Source organism: Equus quagga, chromosome 6 (genome assembly GCF_021613505.1).
Source record: "Equus quagga isolate Etosha38 chromosome 6, UCLA_HA_Equagga_1.0, whole genome shotgun sequence".
Classification (NCBI taxonomy): Eukaryota; Metazoa; Chordata; class Mammalia; order Perissodactyla; family Equidae; genus Equus; species Equus quagga.
Genome location: NC_060272.1, coordinates 119,566,404 through 119,591,790, shown reverse-complemented (window position 1 = coordinate 119,591,790; position 25,387 = coordinate 119,566,404). Strand labels below are relative to the sequence as shown.

Below are 25,387 nucleotides of genomic sequence, written 5' to 3'. Positions count from 1 at the left end.
AGTATAAACAATGAGGTCTTTTTGTTCTGGCCAAGCCCGCTCCCCAGAGCCGATTCTGCTTTTGACAAGACTTTCAGTGCTTCTGAAACGGCTGCCAGTCTCTGTAGGAGGGAGGGGCCCCAGGCTCTGCTGTCCCCTGCGCACCTTGCAGGGAGACGGGAGCCTGCCAGCAAGCCCAAACACTGTCTTGCAGCCAACCCCCCATTAGCCGGGGCTCACCACACGCAGTGCAGGTAGGGGAAGTGGAAGGACGACAACAGCTCGCAGAAGGCTCGGTCACTGATCCAGCAGAAGAGGGCTAGGGTCCACCAGAGGCCCGAGAAGAGGCCCAGCTTAAACACACGCACGTTGTCACACCTGCATGGGGATCCGAGAGCAACTCGCCGTCAGTCCTGGGTTCTGCCCACTTCACCGGCCACTTCTCCCCAACCCCTTGGCACTAGAGTTCCTATCCTACCTACCGTCACTCCATATCCTCGTGGACCTGAACACCACACAGGACACAGATGGCTCACGAAGCCACACTTCCCACCCAGGCCTCTCCCCTGACTGCAGAGCTCCTCGACTGTCCCCCCATGTCTAGACAGATCTCACTGTAGCACGTCCATGAGGAACCCCAAATCTTTCCCCTGCCCAACACCTGTTCTTGTGCCAACCCTTTCGGGGAAAAGGTCATTCCATGCTTTTAGCAGCTCAAGCCAAGAATCTTGGAGTCATTGTTTTCTTTCTCACACACCCCACACCCAATCCACCAGCTCTACCTTCAAAACATCCCAGATCTGACCTCTTCCCACCACCTCCACCTGGGTCCAAGCCAATATCACGTCTTGCCTAATCACAGCAGTCGCGTCCATCCACCCTCAGTCCTACAGTCAACTCTCAACACTCTGCTCAAAAACCTCCCACATCTTCCCCTTCTCCCAGAAGCCAAAGTGCCCACAATGGCCACAGGGCCCCTCATGTGCTGGCTTCTCCTGTGTATTCCATCCCTCGCTGCCTCTGTTCATCAAAGCCCCAGGGGATCCTTGCCATTCCTCAAATATCTCAGGCATGTTCCTCCAGGCCTTCGCATTTACTTTTCCCGCTGCCTGGAATGCTGTTCCACATGGCTCACCATCTTCAGTCTTCACTCAAACATCACTCAGTAAGCCCTTGGCTGACCACTGTTTTTAACAACTGCCCCACCAGTCTCACCTTCTCCCTCCTCTAATCTTCTCTGTAGCGACCATAACCCCTCGGGTGGCCTCTCCATTTGCTTATATATTTGTTATGCTGTCCTCCGCTGAGATGAAGCCACTTCCTGCTGCAGCTCTGGCCCCCAGGGGCTGTGCCGGGCACACGGCAGGCTCCTGACACTGGCCACCAAAGCAACGAGCTCTTACATACCCTGCGCCGAAGTGTTTTTCTGAAACAAATGCTAACAGCCCAAGGGAAACTTCAACTGCCGTTTTCCTTCCTTGTTCCCGAGTTGCTCAGAAAGTGGGGGACTTCTATTCCTGGGACCAATGTGCCGAGGCAGCCAGTGGCTGAGGGGTCTTCTAAACGCCCCTGGGGTCCCTTTCCCTCAGTGGCCCACTCCTCGGTCGGTCAAGCTCGTTCTCTCAGACCCCAGAGGCCAGCGTGACATCTGTCCCCATTGGAGGTCGTCCTTCCTTGTCCGTATACGTGTGAGCAAATGACCAGCATCTGAGGCCCGGCCCGCTGGGGCCTCTCCCAGCTGCTCGACAGAAACCCCAGCAAGAGCATCAGCAAAACCAGGACGGGCGGCAGGTCCAGAAAGACTGCTCGAAACAACCCGAAACGGCCTTGTGTAGGAGGGCGACAGGCATCCCTTGAAGAGCTTTTTGAAAGAATAAAGGCCCATGACAGACTTAGTGACTAGATTTCCACTTAGTGACCAAAACAAAGAGATGAACCGTTTTCGTCCCCCATCTCTTGAGTTCACCTGCCTTTGAAGGGTCCCCTCGACCTCGTGCTCTCTCACAGGCTGTGCCTCCCTCTCGGCCCATCTTTCTCCTCCTCTTCAGGTCTCAGCTTCAAAGGCACTTTCTCAGACAGACTTTCTCAACAGCCCCACCACCATCTAATGTAGTCGCCCCCCATTACAGCCCCTCACGGCACCCTGCCATTTCCTTCAAAACGCTTACCACCAGCTGAAATTATGTAGTCATTTGTGTAGGTTTTTTAATGTCTAGTATCCACTACACTGTAAGACCAATGACAGTAGGAACTATACTTATTTTATTCACCAGTGTATACCCAGTGCCCAGAACAGGCATTAAATAAATGCGTGCCAAATGAATAGATAAAACAGGAAGAAACGGACAATTTTAGTTGGATTCTAGTGATCCGAGCAGAACATTTTTTTTTAGATTTCAAAAAAACAGTAACCTTATTGATTGGGTACCAGATTCTCAGAATCCATGCTAGGCACTGTAGAAGGCAAAATAAACAGGGCTCCTGCTTTGCCATTTTAAAAGGTAAAATGAAAACTGACAAAAACAAGTGTCAGCAAAGTACAGACAATTAGTCTGGTACAAGAGGATCTACGTACACTCTAGTTAATTAAACCTAGAAAGTTTGGCTTCAGGAACACTGCAGCACAGGGAGGTGGAGATGCTGTCACGTGGCAAGTGGCAAGAGAGACGGAAGGTCAGGCGATTGGTCACATAAGGGGTAGGTCAGGGCCAGGAGGGCAAGCACTGCAGAGTCAGGGGCTCGGGGCTCCCTGGCACTGTCCCTTCCTCTGCTTCTAGACGGACAGGTCCTGCCAGATGCTGCTGGCCAGGCTTGCTTGTGCTTGGGGCTTGTCCAAACCTGGGCTCCATTAGGTTTTATTCTCACTTTTCAGGGCTAATATCAAAATGTCAGTGTGAGGTTAAGTGGAAAAAGCAGGATAGAAGTCATATACACAGCAAGACCCTATTTTAGGATAGAAAAACCTGAAAGGATGTCTACCATCTCTTCTTTTCTTGACCCTTGGTCATATTCTCAAAGTTTTTCTTAACAATAAATTCACTCCTATAATCAGAAAAAAGTCCAATCTAAAATAATTTAGATGTAGCTGAGTCACTTGGGATTGTGACAACATGATAAATTTCACTCAATGTCAGGTGATGAGCCCAAATCATAATAAAATTTTGTTTCCTCATGTCTGAGAGAAGGTTCAGAAAGGACAGTGAAAATGTGAACAGACTAAAACAAGTCTAAGAATGAGGCTAACGAGAAACAGAAAGCTAAAAACTAGCCCCTCCCCTCTTTCCTCTGAGCAGAGGGCGATGAGAAGCATTTAGCTGAGGCATTACAGGTCATCGCCTTCGACAAGCTGGGAAGATCCTGGAAGGAAACGCAAAGAGCAGCAAGGGCAGCCTCTCGTCTGGGAATTTTATCAAAGCAGGCCAACAACCGTCTTCTCTTTCCTTGCTGGACTCGGGTGGGAACTGGGACACAGCAGTGAGCACAGGGACCTCTTCCCTGGCCACGTGGAGTCTACGTCGAGCAGAGGAGACAGGCACTGAGCAAGACAACAGCACAAATACTTTTTTAATTACAACTGGGATGGGTGTCATAAAGGAGAAATTTGGGGAGCTATGAGAGCATATAAACAGCTGAACCAAAACCTGATGGATAAGCAGAAGTGAGCCAAGCAGAAGGGTCAGAAGGAAGGGACAGCATGAACACAAACCTGGGGCCACAAGGAGCGAGGTCCCCTTGGGGACATGGAAGCCATTCTGATGGCTAGAGGACAGAATGTAATGGGGAGCTTCACGTGGGAGAGATCAGCAGGCAGGGGCCATGCTGAGGATTTTGAACGTGATCTTAATTGCAATGTCGACTAATAGAAAAATGACTGTGATCAGATGGGATGTTCAGGGAAGGAAGAGGAAGCCAGGCTTCTGGCTTGAGCAAACGGGTAAATAGCACTCCCATTGAGTGCAGCTGGAAATATTAAGAGAACCAGAAATGGAAAAGACAGATTGGCAATCTGGCTGTGGACAAGCTGAATGGGAGATGCCTGTGACACATGGAGTTGGAGAGGTCAGGTAGGCAGCTAGAAACACGATGGTGGAGGTAGAAGGAGGGACTGGGTGGGAGACATAAATGCAGGAGTCATTCACATATGTACGGCAATTAAAGCCATGTGGGTAGATGAGACCTTTTGCGGGGAGTATAAAGGAAGAACGGCTGAGAGGAGACCGCAGCTTAAGGGATGCCTACATGCAAAGGTGTGTAGAAAAGAAGGAGCTTACATGAGAGACGGGAAAGGAGCTGCCACAGAGTGAGCAGAAACCAGGAGGCTGTGGTGTCAGCGGAGTCCCAGGAAAGAACGTTTCAAGGAGGAGGGGTGAATTGTGCAAACAGCTGAAAGGACAACACGTAAGATTCAGGAGGACCGAAAACATCGTCACTGGATGTACAGCCAAGAAGGGTTTGGGTATCCAACTGGGGACAGAAGCCAGACTGGAATGGGTTGAAGAGTAAATAAGAGGTAAGGGATGGGGACAACTTTTACAGCAGTTTGGCTGTGATATACAACAGAGATAAAGGGTGGGGGCTGGAGACTGACATGGATTGAGTCTAGCTGGCTGTTAGAGAAGATGGGAGAGACTCAAATGTTTCTATAGGCTAATGGAAAGGATCCTTTGGAGAGGGAGGGATAACACAGTAGACAATTCACAGAAGTCAAGTAGGTATAGAATAGGTGAATAATCACGAGGTAGGAAGACTGGCCCTCGATGCAAGGACGGATACTTCCCATGACGCTGCAACTTGTTAATGTGATGATGAAGACCAATTGGCAGTAATGATGGCTAGCTTTTCAGGGGCAAAGTTTTTAAGCATGGAGCAGAAATTATTTCCTCTGTTATTAAAAAAATAAGAGTATTCAGGAAAATATATTTCCCTGTTTAAAGATCACAATTGTGCAGCAGTATACACTAATCTGCCCTAACCACTTGTCTTCCCTCATTCACTCTAGTTTATATATTATGAATTAAAAATCTTTTACCTTTCCTTAAGCTACTTTTTAATAAAATTACAAGCCAAAACATATTATTAGACTCAAGAGTTAAAATGAAAATAGATTGCAGTGAATTCTCAAGAAAGATACCTAAGTCCAGAACATTCTATTCACTTCAGGCCTGTTATAAGCCAGCACCCCAGACTGACTGTTACGAATCCATTTCAGATGTCTTCATCAGCAATTTAATTGTGTGTTTTCCAAAAAGCTTCAAGATCTGTTAGTGTTCTGAGATGGGTCTCTTACTTCTCCAGTTGTTGAAGGCTGAGTAGACAAGACCTGACAGCGTCGTTCCATTGCCAGACAGCAAATTTAAATACCTCTTCAATTGCCTTTGACCCTGCCTCGTGTTGTGGACAATCAAAGCACCCTCCAGAGGCAAAGCAATGGGAAGAAATGTGTACATGTATGTCTCCTCTCAAAACAAAGACTGAGACAAAGCTGACTTAACACATTACACAGAGCAACTCTCACCAAGGGGGATAAACACAAGACTTCAATGAAGACACTCCGTGTTCATAACAGTGAGAGAGTCATGAATTAAAATGCAGTTCTAAAAGTGGGTGCAGGGCCAGCCTGGTGGCATAGTGGTTAAGTTCACATGCTCCATTTCGGCAGCCTGGGGTTTGCAGGTTTGGATCCTGGGCGCAGACCTACACACTGCTCATCAAGCCCTGCTGTGGCAGCATCCCACATACAAAATGGAGGAAGATTGGCACCGATGTTAGCTCAGAGCCACTCTTCCTCAAGCAAAAACAGGAAGATTGGCTACAGACGTTAGCTCAGGGCCAACCTTCCTCACCTAAATAAATAAATAAATAAAAGTGGGTGCAAAGAAAAAGAAGCATTTTCAAAGGGTATTAAAATAAGGGCAGTGGTTAGATGTATTTTAGTTGGGGCTAGCAGAAGACAGCTGTGTACCACAAGAGCTAAACGAAAATGTTTCTGGATATCAACCTGAACTCTGAGTATACAACTTCCCAAAGGAAAATACGTATGCAAATAGCAAAGGCTTTACAAACTCATAGATTGTAAATAAGAAACTAAGCCTCAGAGAAAGTGGCACAGTCAACAGTATTACACCTGAAGTCAATGTCACCTTGTACATAGAAATTCATATATTTTCCTTCAGTGTAAGAATGCAACAGCCTCTTTAGGACTCTTTTTTTCTCCTTATTCTTGTCATGTGAACAAATCTATTTTCCTTTCCACAAAGTCTAGGCAGCTTGGTCTAGGCACTCACCAGGTCTTTGAGTGTTCCTGCTAAACTAGCTTTGATCATTGGGATGCACTGCATCCATTAAACAACTGCTCCCCTCGTTCTGAAAATGAGAACATTCACATTTGGAACCAAACCATCAAACCTGCTTCTAATCCAACAGTCAGCAACTCTTTGTGAAGAGTAAAACTCCTCTTCCACACCAGAGGGCAGTAAAAGAACCAGGAGCTGGCGGGTCCCCATCACAGGGACAGCATAAGGGGCAGCCAGGAAGAACGCACCCACCTCTTGAGCTCTGCGATGAGCAGCGCAGTGCAAGGCACCCCCAGGGTCATCAGAGAGATGTTGTTGATGGCGGGCTTGACAAACGCCAGGCATGTTGTCACTGCAGACAGGACGCAGACCACCACCTTGAACCTGCCCCTGAATTGGTGAAAGCAAACCAAACCCATTAGCAAAGGAGGTCGTGTGTGTTTGTTAAAACAAGCGCAGGGCACGGGCAATGCCAGTGGGAGGGCAGACTGAAAAGAAATTCTGCGCCAAGTACCAAGACTCCAAAGACCTGTCACACGCATTGGCTCAGTAATTCCACTTCCAGGAGTCGATCTTAGGAAATAATCAGAGATTTTCAAAATATTTAGCCACGAGAATGGTAAAATTAGAATCCAGCTAAGGTCCTGAAGGTGAGATATGGATAACTGTCTTCTCAGCGTTACTTTTCTCTATTTTTTCAGATGTTCTGCAGCAGGGTTTGGCAAACTTTTCCTGTAAAGAGTGAAATAGTAAATACTTTAGGTTTTGCAGGTCATAGGGTCTCTGCCACAGCCACTCAATTCTGCCCTTGTAGACAACAAGTAAGCGAATGGGCATGGCTGTGCGCCAATCAAACTCGATTTGCAAAAACTGGCAGTGAATCCATTTGGCTCACAGAACACAGTTTGCCAACCCCTGTTCTACAAAGCGAATGTGCATGACTTTTATAACAAAAACAGAGAGTATTTACAAACTATAAAGCTTCCTAGTGTAAAAGAAAGAATGTCCTGTGTGGCTAGCACACAAAAATAAGTGTCTTTGGAAAAAATTCTAATAGTGTCTATATTTATTGACAACCTACTAGTACACATCAGAATTTTGTGTTGACAAATGTTCAACATGGTAAATCTTAGGAAAATAGCTGATACCATCCTCACACCCTTCAGTGGAGGTGCTTTCAATAGAAAGAACCGGAAGTGGCGACGTGATCCTGGACACGGTCCTTCTCTCCCTGAGACTCCACTTCCTTATCTAAAAAATGAAAAGGCTGGGCTAGAAGATCTCAAGGCCTCATCCATGACTGAAATTTAGGAACGCATAATTTTCCTGAAGTTTCTGTTATTCCTCATTAGCACTATTTACTTTGGCCGAAAGCCCTGGAACAGGTCATAGTTAGGAAACTAATCCGAATGAAATTCCATCATAAAGAAATCAAAGTGCATTGAAATCTTCAAAATACAAATTTATCTTTTAAAGAGGAAAACCATTTATCATCAAGGCACAGGAAATCATTGATCAAGCTGCCAACTTTCTGACTGGAAGGAATAGGAATTGTAGCCCTGAACTTCGACCAGAGAAAAAATATACACATGGGAAAGAATCCAGGCAACAAATCCTCAGGAGAATTGTGTTTTTCTCCTGGCCTTGGCGGACATCCTTCAGCTACTGGATAAAAGGCTGCTTACTCCAGTCTGGGGATAGCAGCCACACACAGCTCCCCCACCCCCGTCATGCACACAGCTCTTGGGGACCCACAAAAACTCTTTCACCGGGTTTAAGGTTCTGTGACACAAACCAAGGCATTTTGGCCTTCTTAGCTCACATAAACACAATCAAAAACTTCCAGATTGCATCACTTGCCTGTATCCAATGTTTAGGATTCAGACACAGGAGAGAACAACAGAGTGGTTAAAAGCACAGGTGTTACAGTGAGACCCATGTGTGTTCACATTCTGCTTCCATCACATCACTCAGTAGCTGTGGCACCTTTGGCAAGTCACTAAACTCTCCAGGCTTCAGGTTTCCCATATGAAAACGAAGACACCCTGCCTCATGGTATTCCTGCACGCATTAAAGCACGTGACACAGTGCCTGGTATGGTACACGGTGTGTGCCAATAACCCACTATTACTATTGTCTTACCATCATTTGAGAATAAACGCTATTTTAAATAATATTATTACTGTTAATAATATTACACTCTCCAGGAAAATCTGACTGAGCTGGTGCTGTAATCAACAAAGGTTCTGTGGAGTGCCACCAAAGAGTTCAAAGGCAGTAAGCTTGACAAGACACGCTCTCTTTAAGGAGAACATGGGCAGACACCTCCCCACGTCGTCGACTCCAGAGGGTGTGGAGGAATGTGCTTGGGGAAGGTGCCTTCTGCAACCAGCACAAGTCAACAGAGGTCACGTGGCCAGCCCAGCCAACCACAGTCACCAGAGACCCGGGTACAAGACAACTAGAAATATCCAGACACAACGGGCCCTGATCGGGAGTTTTCTAAACAACCCATACTGCAGTCTCTGGTCCTATTTTCAACTTTCCAGCCCATTGTGGGCTCACAGTGGAAGACAGGGTCAAAGAACCCCTAGCACCCCTTTTTCCTGTATTCCCCCAATCAAAATCTAGCAACCCAATACTGTCACCATAATATCATTGAAATAGAACTGATATGTTGTTATCAGCTACCCCTTAAAGCAGTGGTTTTCAGCCTTCTCAGACCCTGTGCCTCTTTATTATATCAAAGATTTGGTAATGCCCCTCTTACTCTTCTAAAGTGAAATAAAATTTATGGATGATAAAACCGCCCATCTCTGCGACGACCAAAAACATGTCCATAAACCCCAGATGCACCTTAAGTGATGGAAATGCCCCTGGTTAAGATCAACTGCTTTAAACTACCCTAGAGGGCTAACACACAAACTATTTAGAACAAGTCCCTGATGTTCACAGGACGATAGCATTTGGTGCTGGAAGGTCCATCCCTGTCCTTTTATAAGTACAGATCTGATAAGGCCCAGAGAGTCTCAGACGGCGGCCTCAAGTCACCCAGCCAGTGTGAGAGCAGGACTGACAGGCCCCCAGCCTGCAGCCTTGCTATTCAGGATTCAAAACATGAGCTGGATTATGAAGTGAAGGCTGTCCCTAGTTTTGTAGAGGCAAAATCATAAAAATCACAGCAGGATAAATTCTTTAAGAAATGGATACAATTAGCCTATTAGTTCTTTGTTCTTATTTTTTTTTCTCAAAACAAAAATGCCTAAAAAGTATTAATAACCATCAACAGCTGAGCACATGTCCTGACAATTCTTAGGACATTCCAGGCAGGCTGAAAGAAAGCCCTTCTTTTTTTAAACCCACAATTATTCCTATTTACATAATGAACTTTAATAATTCCCTGCTGTTCTAGACAGACTTCAAAACACTTATCCATATCAGTCATTCATAATAACTGCTGGCACTACTGAGTCCTTACTCTGTAGAGTCACTGCACTAGACACTTACACGATTTTCCCAAATATTTCTAATGCCATGAGGTAGATACTTTTACTATCTCCACTTTACAGGTGAGCAAAATGAGGTATCAGAGGTTTAAAAAAAGTGGATTGTTATTCAAATCCATATCTGTCTGAGCCAGTCACTTGGCTGCCTCACTCTACTCTCTCTTCTCCAGAAATCTCGCACCTGAACTCTTAATATGTTTTTAGAAATATTCCAGCAGTCTAGATCACAAAATAAAAAGAGAGAGAGAAAGAGAAATGTTAGCAATCTGGTCAGTTCCGGTAGCTTAACCACACAATCCCCGGTCTACAGAAATCCTGGTTTTGACCTGAAATCTTTGGTCTGGCCTTCCACCTACACTGCAGAGCTGCCACCTGTCCCTGCCTCATGGGCGATGAAGCCCACACAAAGGGCTTTGGCCTTCTCGCTCTCCTTGTCACTGGAAAATTGAAGACGGACAAATAGAGCTGAAATCCTGACTTACAGTGAGCTACTTTTCCTATAATATGCACCTTTTCTTGCTTTGCTCATAGAAATGGTCAATGCCCATTCTCTCCTTCAAGTTGTATGCACAGCTCAGAAATGCTGGGCAGAAATCTCCTCTACAAGCCATTGATAGTAATGAAAGCCTCCTTTGAGCACTCACCGTGTTCTGAGGACTATGTGAAGAGCTCTGCAGGGTCATCTCACGAGAACCCTGAGGTGAACACTATCATTTACCTAACTGTACAGATGAGGAAATAGAAAGCTAAAGAGTCAAGATGATTTAGACAGTTTGTAAGCAGGAAGCTAGGCTTCAAACCCAGGTCTTCTCCAAAGCCAGGGATATAGACACGTGTGGTGCCTCCAAGGACTCTGCCCAAACCAAAGAGAGAGGGGTCACATCCTCCCCAGAGAAACGGTGCAGGTGCGGGCGATGGTACAGGCCCAGCTGGGCAGAGACCCCTCTGCCTCACAATATGTCTTCATCATTAAAGCCGGTAAGCTTTAATTACCACAGCATTGACCCATTTTCTTCTCTCCTCCTCATAACAACGTTCCCTCTCTCCCACCTTCAAGAAATGAGAAAAGAAAAAGTTTCTCTATTATGAACACATTCAAAACTGTCATTTGGAATCTCCACCCAGGCCTCCAGAATGCCACAAACAGACACACAAAACCCTTATTCCCATTTCTTCAACTTCTCACTCAGATCCAAGGTCTTGAAAGACCAGATCCAAGAGCACAGTGGTTCCTCAGCTCTCAACCTAATACACACTGTGTTCAGGGAGAGGGTGGAGGCAACTGGAGGGCACCTTCTGAGACAAGAGAAAAAGTCAAAAGGGAAATGGTGTGTTTCCCAAGCAGAGTCAAAAAGTCCCTGCCTGAAAGCCACCTCATGACTCTGTCTCGTGCCCTCATCTCCCGCCTCCCCCAACTCCTTCCCCACCCCTCCCCCACCTCCCTTCCCCACCTCCTGAGGCTTTCTAGTCATCCTCAGTCATTCTCCTGAAGCTGAACAAGGAAACAAAACAACAAGACTAGAAACCAGAGACAGAAACCAACTTGCTGCCTTTTAAAGGGCGCTTCCTCAGCTGAGGAGAAGGCCTCAGCAAGATGCAGACCATACCTCATCTCAGACCAGGAACATCCTCCTCTTCACTGCTGTTCATAAACAGCTGGCTCGCTTTCTCCCTCTCTCTCTCTCATTTTCTGATAAGTAAACTTCTTGAGGATACTTCTATCTGCTTGATGATACTCAGAGATTACTATTTAATTCAAATCCTGCTGCCCAGGCTGAAGATTGTACAGCTAATCCAATTAAAGTACATTTTGTCCCTACTTCATTTAAAAACACATTTTTAGTATTAAAAGATTAACATGAGCTCTTTGTAAAAAACAATTGTAAAACACTACAGATGAAAGGTATAAGTGTAAGTTCTCTCTCCACCCTCATCCCTAAGAACAGCCAACAGCACTAGTTGCCATCCGCATCCTCCCAGGCATTTCTCAGCACATGCAAAGAGGTGTACTCAACAAGAGGCTGGTTCATTCACTGTCAAATTAGGATCTGGGGCTGGCCTGGTGGCGCAGCAGTTAAGTTCGAAAGTTCTGCTTTGGCGGTCCGGGGTTCGCTTGTTAGGATCCCGGGGGCGGACATGGCACCACTTGGCAAGCCATGCTGTGGCAGGCATCTCACATACAAAGTAGAGGAAAATGGGTACGGATGTTAGTTCAGGGCCAGTCTTCCTCAGCAGAAAGAGGAGGATTGGCAGCAGAGGTTAGCTCAGGGCTAATCTTCCTCAAAAAAGTAAATAAATAAAATTAGGATCTTACACATAGAGTTCTACAGCGTGCTTTTGCAGGCAGCACGTTTCATGGACACTCATCCACCACAGTCCAGAGAGAACAGCCTTTGTCTCCAACGGCTGCACAGCTCCTATTCCTCTCGAGAGTACCAGGAAAATTGAAATGGATTCTTTTATTTTCCTGGTATAGCTCTTCCCTGGGCATACACCGCTTGCTTAATTGAATCCATATTTGTAGACTATTTATCCATATATATTTTTTATCAAAACACAGTGCCCTGCAGAGAAATATTTGGGTAATCTGCTCTGGGAGCATTTCTCATCTTTACGAGCCTGACTCTCTTCTGTTTCTTCAAATATTAACAATCTTACACAGCTCCTCAGAAAGGCTTTCCCCAAGTCACCACCATCCCCTTACCAGCTTCATTTTTCATCATAGCACTTTCTCACACCCTAACATTATATTATTCGTGTGTGTGTGTGTTGATTCATCATCTCCCCAGCTTCAGTGTGAGCTCATCGAGGACACAGACTCTGCTGCTTTGTTTACTGCTAGATTCCAGTGCCTAGAAAAATGCATAGTAAACGGTAAGTGTTCAAGAAATATTTACTGGATCCATATAACCATATAAGCACAACAACACAATGGATATTAAAGTACATCTCTTCCTGAAATTCTCAGTTTCCAGCTTGGAGATGCATGTGTGTGTCTGTGTATGTGCGTGTCTGTGTGTGCGTGTCTGTGTGTGAAGCTCTCATCAAAGGCATAAACAATACAATTTGAAAACAACAGTATCTATAGCTCCAAGAACCAATTCCTTAGTGTGGATTCCACTGTAAACATATAAAAGTGGTGAAGCTGGATTAAACTCAAGGAAATGTTCCAGAAATCAAAGGTCTTTGGACTACCCTTCAGTAATTTCTCCCCCACCGAAAATCTTTCCACTTTCGCTCATATCAAATAAGGGAGACATTTGACTTTTTCATCCCTAATGTCAGATAAATTCTTCCTCAAGCATATTAAAATTCTCTCTTTTATCTGTCAATTAATTTATACTGTCAGACCATAAACAATCACTGGATATTAAACAAGTATATGATAAAGCTGGACCCAAGCGTATGCTATTTTTCTTGATATATACATTGTTATATTGGGTACTGCACCTAGCAGTAAACACAAAAAATACTTAGCACAAGCTTACCTGTCATTCCGAAAGATCTTTGGTAGGTACCTTCTGGGGAACCACATGGCCAGAGCACACATCAGAACCCAAAGGATGGCGAGTTCATCGAGCATCTGACCCAGGAAACTAAGGGTTGCATGGAAGTAGACAGATCCAATTCCTAGAATCAATTACAACCAATAAAATAGGTCACCACAGACTCACAAGAACAGACTCAAAATTCAACACCCTGCTTAAGGACAGCCCTTTCACCAACAGCTATAGCAATCACCAGATCGCTCGCTCTCTCTCTGAAAAAAGAAACTGAAGGAAGAAATTCACAACACCTAGGCATGCAGACTTCAAGTCTAGAAAGAGGATTTCAAGTAAGGCCCAAATATCAGCTCATCAGAACTTTATAATTCCACAGTTAACACACACTCTGTCTTCACCCACTGAGCCTTCACGGGAACACACAGTAAATAAAAGTCAGCATTCTCTCACTGTTAAGAATTCCCAGTCTGCCTATGGAAGGAAATGGAAATTACACAAGTATTTCCCAGAACAGTGAAGGCTCAAACATCTAGAATTTTTTTTTCATTTTATCCATTAGAAACCACAGTCTCATCAGAGTTCAATTGTTTCACACAACTTTCTTCTGAAGTTTTCAGAAAATTGCATTGGCACAACACCAACAGCTATTACATAAACGAACTCTCAAATGCAACTAAGTGATAGTGACAGCCAACCTTGTTATCAAGCCCGTATTCAAAAGAGTCTTTCTTTTGGCGTCAAGCAAGCGAAATAAAAGTTTGCTAAGACGTCAGAGTGACTTTGGTTTATAAAACAATGTTCAAAGGGGACAGGAAGAGTGTGGGATTCCATTTCCTCTCTTCCAGTCTACACTCACAAATGAATCCACTTACCTACTACAACCAAAAGAGTCCATATTAAGTAGATGCCACTGTTGAAGCATGTTGCATATTGACGAAACAAGCACATGCAGATGGGCGGTAAAACGAAAAACAGGATGTTGCTGATCTGGGGGGGAAATGTAAAACAAAAATATGAATATTAAGTAAAAGAGTACAAAAATAAAGCATCTTGTTCCGCATGCCCTTTGCAAACTGGGACGAATGCGGCCATCCATCTTTGTTTAAGCTCTTACACTCTTTTTTAACTGCAGGTACACAACCAGCAAAATCGAAAACTTTTTTAATGACCATTCAGGGGCCTCATCCCACTTCTTTAAAACACTGCAATCTGTGAAAGCGGCCCAGGCTCCTCTCTCAATTCGAAGAATCAATGACTCACTCTTTTTCTGCACAGATTAATTATGAAGGATTCTAGTTTACTTGCACATACGTTTTTAAAAATAAGGGCTGCACTAAATAATGGTAAAAATAAAATTTAACGAGGAGGTGAGAAAGTTTAGACACATTCCACCCCAATCATTTTCTACCCACACGGCCAGCCTTTTCTCCTGGATCCACGTGAAGGCAGGATTCTTCCTAGTTTCTCCCTGAGTCTGCCTTTGTCAGCTTTGTCACCCTAATCAAAACCTACTTTTAAGTAAAGATCGAATTTGTAAGTTCCTTCTCAGCTTTAAATGATATCATTTCATTTTTTAGACTTTAACGTAGATTTAAGCCTCTCTGTTATCTCTCCAGGGGGCATTTGGTGTTTTTTTTTTAAATAATGTATCTTATCTAATGTAATATATTCAAAATATTGTCATTTCAACATGTAATCACTATCTAAATATCATTCATGAGGTATTTACAGTCTTCTGTTCATAAGAAGGCTTTGAAGTCCAGTATGAAGTTCACACTGACAGCATATGTCCATCTGGATCAGCCATATTTCACATGCTCAGTTGGCACATGTGACTAGTGACTACCTACTGGACAGCATAACTCCAGAACCTCGCCTCTAATTTTTTTCTTTTCTTTTTTTTTTTTTGAGGACGATTAGCCCGGAGCTAACATCTGCCACCAATCTCCCTCTTTTTGCTGAGGAAGACTGGCCCTGAGCTAACATCCGTGCCCTCTTCCTCTACTTTGTACATGGGACGCCTCCCACAGCATGGCTTGACAAGTGGTGCCACAGCGGCACCCAGGATCCGAACCGGCGAACCCCAGGCGGCCAAAGCGGAGCGTGCGCACTTAACTGCTGCGCCACTGGGCTGGCCCTTCTAAATTTTTTTAATTTACTTTTATGTATGTCTTTTGCTCTGTTTTGTTTTGGGGGATCACAAGCAGTTCCTTTTCTTTTTTTCCAAGATTTTTTAAGTTGAGGTGAAATTCACATAACATAAAATTAACCACTTTGAAGTGCACAATTCAGCAGCGTTTAATACATTCATAACGTGCAACCATTACCTCTATCTAGTTCTAAAATGTTTTCATCACCCCAAAAAGAAACTCTATACCCATTAAGCAGACATTTCCCATGCCCCCTTCCCCGCAGCCGTAGTAACCACCAATCTGCTTCGTGTCTCTATGAATTTACCTATCTTGGATGTTTCATAAAAGTGGAGTCATACAATATATGACCTTTTGTGTCTGGCTTCTTTCACTTGGCGTAATGTTTTTGAGGTTCACCCCCATTGTAGCATGTATCAATACTTCCTTTCTACAGCTGAATAATATTCCATTGTATGGACTCCACATTTTGTTTATCTATTCATCCATTAACAGATTGTTGTGAATAGTACTGCTATGAACATTCATGTACAAGTTTTTGGGCACTTGTTTTCTTCTGGGTATATCTCCAAATTGGCTTTCCTGGATCATATGGTAATTCTATGTTTAACTTCTTAAGAAACCACCAAACTGTTCTCCACAGTGGCTGAACCATATTACATTCCTACCAGCAACATACAAAGGTTCTAATTTTTCCACATCCTTGCCAACACTTGTTATTTTCTGGTTGTTTGTTTTTGTTTTTAATTAAGGCCATGCCAGAAGATATGAAGTGGTAAGGACATTCTGCTTTTTAAGTTTCGTCTCTAATTGTGGAATGAGGGGCTCCTCATAAAGCACTGTGCACACAGAGGAAGCATGCAGTGTGAAGGCAACAGCTAAATTTAAAGTAGCAACACCATTGGGAATGGGGTGGGAGGGGTCCACAAAAATGACTAAAACAAACCAGACACAGTTTTTAGAAAGGGGAGAAAGATCGCATGGGAGAGAAATACAACAAGGAAAGAGAGGAGAACAACAGCCTTTTCAGGGGCAAGATGGGAGCAGGGCTGCTGCCTCTGGTTAAAATCCAAGTCTGAAGTCCCTAGCGGGGCTGCGGCATTCTCAAAGAAAGGGGGACCTTTTTCTAGTTGGTTCACTCTAATGGAGATCTTCTTCTCTTTCCCACATAGAAGCCCTATGAGCTTCTGGTGACCCTGGGCAAGAGGATGGATAAATGGTCTCAGATGGCCCAGGTGGTCTGCAGTCTCCAGTCTTGGAAATACAGCTGACTCTCATTTACTAAGAAGCAGCAGGTACAGAGGCATGAGGACATGGTCCACATACCATATAAGCAGTAGGCTATTTTGTTCATTGTTACTATCACAGTCTGTAACTTTCCACGGAATCACTTAAAGACTCAGAGATCTTTAACAGTTAAGATGAGAGATCTTAAAGACCATCACTTATTTTTCAAGGGGATATCAGGGAGGGCCCAGAAAGGCTCCCAGGCTGGCCAATGTCAGAAAGGCCATCGCCCGCGGAGCTGGGGCCTGCATCCTGCAGCCCGTCCTCTGCTCTTTTCACTGCCCCAAGCTGATCTTCACCTTCAAGCTACCCAACCACATTCTGATCTCCTTGGCTTAACTCCTCAATCGGTATCTAAAAATTCTGAATTGCATCACACACATAACCTGTTACATGATTTAAACATGCCTCGCCTTTGTTAAACATAGCAGAAGGAAGAAACTGATGTAAAGGGGGAGAAGGAAAAAATGGAATTGTTATACCATCGGGACCTTAAAACCTGCTCTTTCTCCTTTCATATTACATGAATGTCTTCCCGTAAAAAAAAAAAAAGAACGCATTACACATCTAAAGTCTCCTTTCTAGCCTCCTCCCTAGAGATAACCGTTGATCTCAGATTCAGAGTCTTCACGTCATTTTCTTTACATTTATGTGAATACATATATATCGCTTATTCTAACATTAGCATTCTGCAACTTCCTCTTCTCATTCAACAATATGCCTTGCAAACCCTCTCATCTTCCTTCATACAGATTTACCTCGTCTGCTGTAAGTGCGGCAGATGGCCACGGTTTAGCCATTCCCCAGTGGAAGGAGCACCAATTTACAGCCTCACCTACAATGTCGGAAAATAGCACACATTGTGCTCTTTACCCCGTACATCTTTATCGCCTCAAGTCCTCTCCATCTCCCTTGCTTCAGTCAAGTGCAACTATCTGCTGCCAAGCTGTGCCCCAAATGGCTCTATCGATTTATGCTACCACAATGTACACACTAATCACTTTTAGACGTATTTATGCACTGTGCACAAAAGCTTGAAGTCGTTTGTTCCACCTGCAGTCAAATTAGGATACTTCAAACTTTTGTTGTTTTAAAGCGCTCTTTTAACATACGCTCCCTAATAACATGGAAATCCCATTATTGCTTCTGCATAGCCCATCTGCCAATGCCTCCTGGCCTCGCCTTTTAAAGACATCAGTCTCTGAAAAGGAAAAGACCAAATTAGAGGGAGACTCTCTAAGACAAAGAGGAAGGAACTCCGAGAGAAAGGCGGAAAAGCGAACGAGCCGTGATTACCAGACAGACTCAATGGCTCCATCTCTACAGAAAAATAAAACTTCCCCTCAAAACTGTGTGGGTTACTAAAGTTGAACAGTTCAGCCAACGGGTATTTTTTAAAGCCTATTGTTGGGTTATTCTTTGGAGAATTGGTGTGTTTAATGCCTGCAGAATAGATTTTTAATTGAAAGGAAACCACGATTTAAAAATGTATTGTTTCCTTAGAAAGTTCCTCATTCTATGAAGGCCTACGTAACATTTGCACCAAAATAATCTCATAAACAGACTGCAATCTCACCCTGCTGCATGTGAATGTGCACTTTCCCAGACACAGGGTAAACAGGACAAAACAACTGGCTGTAAGTTTTTCTGAACAGTGGGCTCATTAACAGCTAAAGGGCATTACCCTGTTGAGTAGTCTATCTGTGTATCTTAATTGTATGTAGATTCCTAACTGTCCATTCCATTGTTCCCCTCCTGCCTCTGGGATGACCAACTGTCCTCGTTTCCCCGGGGCTGAGAAGGGTTTCCAGGGAATGAGACTTTCAGTTTTAAAATTGGGAAAGTCCTGTGTAAATCAGAACAAGGTCCCCCTACTTAGCGGCCTTCTTGCATGATACCCCCACCCAACCTCCCACAGTACACCAAGCTCACGCAGAGAACTAGTAACACCTTGGTGACTGTACACACCTCTGCTATGGCCATCACTACCCAGATGGTTGTGTGTGGGTCTAGTCTCTGTGATAGGCACACAGTGGTTGCCCAGGAAATGGATGGATGGATAGATGGATGGATAGAGGGATAGATAGATGGATGGATAGATAGATGGATAGATAGATAGATAGACAGATAGATAGATCGATAGACAGCTAGATAATTCTGCATATAGATAGTGGGATGTGGGCTTTGGCATATAAAGAGAACCCTATTTTCCTTGTCTTGAGATGGGGGCAGAGCTGATTGGGGGAGGTGACAGATCATAAGCTGACTTCTTTTTTCAGCACCAGTTAATTTCCATCTGTCCCCAAGTCACTGCCCAGCAACAGAGTTCCCAAAGGCCAAGCTCAGCGGTTAAAGGTAGACCCCACTTTTCTCCAAAGCAGCTAGATCTGGAGTCTTTTTCTTTACTGCAACTGGGCCTTACAACTTAAAACGTAAAAAGCTCAAGTCAATAAAACTTGTATGTAGAAGCAACAGGACAAAATGTGCACAAGCAAAAGGCTGTGAAACGGCATGATATGTTCTTGGAAGAGATATTTGGGTTTGGCTGAAGTAAGGATGATGACAAGATTTGAGGCAACAGAGAATTGCGGGGCCCAAAAGCAAAATGCTTTGTATACCCAAACACTGTCCATGGGAGCATACCTCAGGATACTCTCTCTGGTGGGCCACTTAGCAATAATTATCAGCCTTAAAGTGAATTATGCCCCCGACACAGCAATTTCCCATCTAAGGGATGTATTTGCAAAAGTACCTCCAGATACATATATGAGGATATTCATTGCATTACTGTTCAGAAACCAAAAGGAAAACAATAAAACAAACAGAAACTGCCCTCTAATTATCCATTAATAAGGGATTAACTGGCTAAATACACTATGGTCAGTCCATTAAATGGAATACTATATGGACACTGTAAAGAGGAAGATAACTCTATATGAGCCAATATGGGACTATCTCCAAGATATATTACATGAAAAAACCAAGGCACAAAAGAGTTTGTGTAGCATGATCTCAATTGGGTTAAAAAAAAAACTTAGATCATGGTGTGTGTGTGTACACTATATACACATATTTTATAAGCTCACACAAATACATGTGCTTTTTATATGCCTAGAAAATGTCTGAAAAAGATAAAGAAATGGTATTTTTCACTTTGTAACTTGCATACTCTTTTTTTTACCACGATCGTGTTATTACTTTTATAATAAACAACAATAACAAAAACTACCTTAAACAAGGTAGTTTACATCAAACATCATGATTAGCCTATTGATCAAATGGTCTCAATGCAGGAGTTTTAAGTTAAAGAAAGACTGACTAATAAACGCCTGTCCTATGCCACATAAATCCATCTAAGGTGGCTAGGGCAGCACTGCATCTTCAAGAGTATTATCTTAGTAGAGTCAAACCGACCAAGTTCTAACTCGAGTTGTGTGAATTTCTGGGCCTCAGCAAGTTGCATAATCTACCCAGGCCCCAGTTTCCTCCTTTATCAAATGGACATAAAAACAAATAGCACCCACTGCCTAGGGTGACTGGAGCGCACCCAGCAGGGCTTCCACACATAGCAAACAATCAACAGTAGCCAGGAGCGACTGAAGTCTTAGTAGCGATGTGCCACCCCCAAGACCCATCAAGAAGGTTCTAGATCCCTCTGCCAGTCTTCTCCTGATTTTGCATCTTCAATTCTTTAAACTTTTTCTCAAAAATTAGTAATGATTATTATTTTCTTATAAAATGAATAATTAGACAAGCTGCCTTCCCATGAGGATTTAATGAGGTGTTTATCATTAATAACAGTCCACTATCTTTCCCCATACAGGAGTAAGATAAGCACAGATTTGTCCTGTGATAAGGATCAGAAGATAACAGGGTGTGGGAACAGACAGGAGGAAATGGTTTTTGCTAAACTCTTTGGACCTACACCCAACAAAGTTTGGGGACCAACTGCTTTTCAGAGACCCTTAAGCTCTCCGCTTTGCTAAAAGCAAATTTTGTGGTTTATGTGTATTCCAGAGAATAAGGTTTGTCAGGTGGGCCAGCCGGGCTAATCAGCCAAAGAGCCGGCCGCTGAAGATCAACAGTTCACTCCTACACAAGACTTTGGCACTCACCATATAACAGCTCCCATGGCACGAGACTAAAAGTAAAGACAGAATAGACCCCCTCATCCAGCACTCTGGGGCTTTTCCAGGCAGGCTTAGAGCAGCTATCCGCTAACTTTTTTGGCCACATAACCAGGCCTGACTTTCTGCTGGCCTCAGACTCCACAGATAATTACCTTGCTGGGCGTGTGAGAACCTGTCCCCAAGCTGTCATTTTTTCTTTAACTCTGGTGAAACTCCTAGTACTTCTCCACTTACAAATGAAGAAACCGAGTACCCTGCCCTGTTCCAGTCCCTCCTCTGTGGGCACCTGTCTACACCTGACAGTATGCTCTGAGAGAGGCTGTGCAACAGGTGAGGTGCGGCCACCTCCACTAACTGTACCTTCCACAGTACGGACAGACAGCAGACGGCCAGGTTTTCTTGAGGAACCAACCCAGCCACACAAAGGAGCAGAAGTGTCTGTGTGGAGGGCAGCCATGGATTTCAGCACTGGGGTGGGGGGAGGGGGGAGAGTGCAGACTGCTGGACTGTCGCCCCAGCCATGCCAGAAATGCCAGCACGAGCTCCCTTCTCCAGAGCTCCGTTTTCCCATCAATGAATAGAAGGCCCAAGACTGGCTCATGGGACAACTCATGCCAAGGACTTCTCTCCAGCAAATCTAAGGGGAAAATCCTAAAGAACAACCCCAAATTCACAATGACTCTCAAACCAGGAGTTCCTGTTTTTCGTGTTAGGCCAGCCAAAAGATAAGCCACAGAAATGACCATGCAAAGTCCTACATTTGGTACCAGAATCCTGAGCCATGGGCACAACGGAAAGAAGCATTTTCTTCCCAGATGCAAGCTTTCCTTCCCACAGACTGAAAGCTCACAAGATTCTGCAGTGGGGAAGTTTCCGCTCGCCCATATCCAGGGACCTAGGCGAGTCGGGGAAACACGCGCACAATCCCTCCCAACTTTCCCTTTCACTCCCAGGCTTAGCAACCGGAGAGCGCACAGGCCTGGGAGAGCTAAGTCCGGGCCGGTGTGAGACTGAGTACCAGAGGCAAGGAAATAAGAACTAGTAGTAATTCACTTGATTGTGGCCAAAAGTAACTCGACCTATTATTAGTGTATTCTCAGGGTGGGGGGCAACCCAGCACGGTCCAAATGGGCCCTGCCCCTGAAACCTGCCGGGGAGGGAATCTACCCCTTTCCCGGGACTCCTAGAAAGGTATTCAGGGCAAAACCGCACAATGCGACCCAAGTGCGTCACGCCCCACAGATCTTAGGGGAGGAAGGGGGTTGTCCCGGCGGGTTCACCGCCCCCAACTGACCCAAACTGGGGAGAATGGCTGACATGGACCATGGGCTTCGGGACGCGTAGGGACCAAACAAGACAATAGAGCCATCAGAAGGAAATGACAAGAGGAGGAGGATGAGCCCAGATGTCGGGGACAGGGACAGGAGAGGAGGACAGATGGAGAACTGGAAGGAACGCGCAGGGGAGGGGACGTGGGTCGACTCTGGCCCTGGAGAGAGAATGCCCCAGATACACGCAGAGACCCACGTCCAGGTCCCAGCCGCGGCGGCGCTTGGGGACAGCCTCCTCCCGCCAGCCCGCCTGCGGTCCCCACTCCCGCGCCCCGCACCGTGTTGTAGAACTCGGCGATGGCAGGCACGATGGTGTAGTTGTCCTCGCACCAGTCCACCTCCGAGCTGCCAGCCCGCAGCTGGTCCCACCAGTGCGGGGCGCTCATGGCCGCTCTGGGGCATTGGAGCAGCAGCTCCTGCAGCCGAGAAGAGCCCAGAGCTGCTGCTGGAAGGTAACCGCGGCGGCGACGGCTTTCTGCACCGCGGGACAGCCGCCGGATGTGGCGCCTGCTCAGCCAGCCTCCCAGCGCTCAGCTCCGCCTGTTGGACGTGACTCGCTCGCAGACCCCACCCCTGGCCACGCCCCCTGTGGGAGCCTGCGGGCACCGAGCGGCCACGCCCACCCCGGAGGCTTGCGGGGCGGAGGGAGGCGGGGACCCGGTGTCGGACGCCTGCAGACGCCCCAGCTCCCAGCAGGTGGCAAAGGCGGTGACGGTCCAGCCTACACCTGACCACGCCCACCTCCCAGTTCAGACTGGCAGGCACCCAGTGTGCAGAGTGCCAGAGCCTACCCTGGCAAAAATTTAAAACAAGAGGAGACCCAGGAGTACCCAGGCCCCAACGGAATGTTGGGGGGTGTGCACCGATTTCCCCGCGCCACGCGTGGAAAGCCTGAGCTCTTGCCGGAGAAAAACCCTTGGTCCCTCCGAAGCCGGAAAGGGGTTACTTGGTGCCATAGGCTGGTGCAGGAAGACCCCGCCCACTTCTGCAATTTCGGATGTGTTCCTGCCCTTGGTCGCCTGGACTCCGGTTAGGCTTTAATCTAGTCTTCGATTAGACATAAGGTCACACTTCAGCCCTCCCAACCCACAGAGGAGGCATTGTGGCAGGTATGACATCTCCAGAACATCCAAGATACTAGAGATGATGACACAGATATAACACTTCCTATGAGCCAGGCGCTGTTTGAGGAGCTCCCATGTATCACTCATTCAGTGCTTCCGGCGGGGATCCTGTGAAATCGGCCCTATCGGCAGTGCCACTCCGGCTAGTAAGAGGCAGAGCTAGAAACCAAATTCAGGATGATCTCAGATCTGCTCATAACTACTTTGCCTTGCCGCTGTAACTATTCTGTATTTGTGTATCAAAGCTAATCTGGTCCCAGCGATTCCTGGGGCAAGCCACTCTCTCTTTTCTTTCTTTCTTTCTTCCTCTCTTTCTCTCTCTCTCTCTCTGTTTCTCTCTCTCTCTCTCTCTCTCTCTCTCTTTCTCTCGCCCTTCCTCCCTTCCTCCCTCCCTTCCTCCCCTCCTCCCTTCCCTCCTTCCTTCGTTCTTTCCTTCCTTTCTTTCTTTCTTTTTTTTTTTCTATCATGGCTCTGGTCCTCCTTCCTTGGGCAGTTCTAGGACTCCAGGTCAGGACAGTGGCAGTGACAGAAGATGTCCTGGTCAGCAATCTGTGGTGGCTGTCACCTGGATCTCCTTGCTCAAGCCTGCATGGTACCCTGAAAGCCAGCAGCTCCTCGGGGCTGCCCTCTCTCTGGCTTGCCTGTCCAGTGGGATCCCAGCTGGGGCTCCAATGCCCAATGCACCCAGGGTCCAGCTTCCACAGATACCTGCACAGCCATTTGTATGTCTCCCCAGATCTCCATCCCTGGCAGAAACTGCAAGCCCCAACTCCTCTCCTAGTCTCCAGGAAATCCAGCTTTCTCCCCTGGGGATCAAACCACACTCCTCCTTTCATCTTTGTCCCAACTTGTCTTCCTCCTAGACAGCTGGTTCCACTGTGTCCTGGAATCCAGGTAGGCAGGTACCTTCTCCTAAGGTCAGAATTACCCAGACCTGCAGGATACCCGATGAGAGCTGGCCACTTAAGTGGGACGGGGAAAATATTTCCCACAGTCACAAAAGAAAAGCACATCAGTTGATTTCTTAGTGTCTCAGAGTGCTACACCAACGTCTAACAATAGTTTTCCAAGTTGTAAAGATTTTACTCCTTCCAATATTTTAGGAGGAAATATATCCATATTCATTAACTCTAATGGTGTAAAACACACCATTATTTTATATGCCAGTGGCTCTCAGAGTGTGGTTCCCCTTTCAGGGGATCTACAAGGTCAAAACTCTTTCCCTATTGACATTATGACATTATCTGCCCTTTTTGCTCTCGTTCGCGCACCTGTGTATGTTGGGGTTTTTCAGAGGCTATGTGTTGTGTAATGTCGCTATCTCTCTGACAGCTAATGTGATGTGTGCTTGTGTGTCCTTCGGTTTTAAAAGTCTGTTTAAATTCCTAATATGGTAAATATTGATAGATGTTACCACATAAACAAAAGTTCTTTATGGTCCTCAGTAATTTTTAAGAGTATAAAAGGAGCCCTCAGTTGAAAAAGGTTGAGAGCTGCTGTTAAAAAGAAAGACCCCTCCAATTAAACTATTTGTAATGCTTTTTGTCATTAAGAATTTTACAGTATTTATTGAATGAGAGCTTTTAAACTTAGACAAACATCGTTAACATACATCATTCTTGTGCAAACATAAAAAGGAAAATGTAAGCAAAATAGATTCATTAAGGAATTCCTATAATTTCTTCACACTCAGAATCTCTATTCTTCTGAATCATTTTTCGGCTTGAAGTCATTGGTTCCTTAATTACCAGGTGCTAGTGATTTAGCATTTCTTAAGAGTGCTCCATGCAGTGTGCTTTCAAGCTGCTGACACCTGGTATACACGTGTTGATGCTGGCACCTTCTTGCTCCTACCTGAAGGTGTCAGTGGAAGGTTTTCAGACAGCAGGCAGCATGTTTCTTTTCCAGATGGTCCTTCTATGGTTTGTTGACAGAAACATGGAGACTGTAGTTACCAAGTCATCCCACCAGGAATAATCACTGAGCTTGTGCATGTTCAGACAGTGACAACAGGTCTTAACCACCACCTGGCCAAGCATGGTTATAAAATGCCATCCTTTCTAAGATGCATCTGGATTTCAGAG

The 25,387-nt window shown here is 45.4% G+C and overlaps 1 protein-coding gene across 1 annotated transcript in view; it reads right to left on the bottom strand.

Moving 5' to 3' along the window:
- The window catches only part of ACER2 (alkaline ceramidase 2), a 30,193-nt gene extending 7,515 nt beyond the window's left edge, over positions 1-22,678 (bottom strand). The window contains exons 1-5 of the mRNA XM_046664989.1: positions 22,458-22,678; positions 14,154-14,268; positions 13,267-13,408; positions 6,525-6,662; positions 220-357 (exon numbers count right to left, since the gene is read on the bottom strand). Of these exons, the coding sequence (XP_046520945.1) occupies positions 220-357; positions 6,525-6,662; positions 13,267-13,408; positions 14,154-14,268; positions 22,458-22,565 (641 nt within the window). The 5' untranslated portion in view covers positions 22,566-22,678. The remainder of the gene's footprint in view (positions 1-219; positions 358-6,524; positions 6,663-13,266; positions 13,409-14,153; positions 14,269-22,457) is intronic.
- Positions 22,679-25,387: the final 2,709 nt, after the last annotated feature.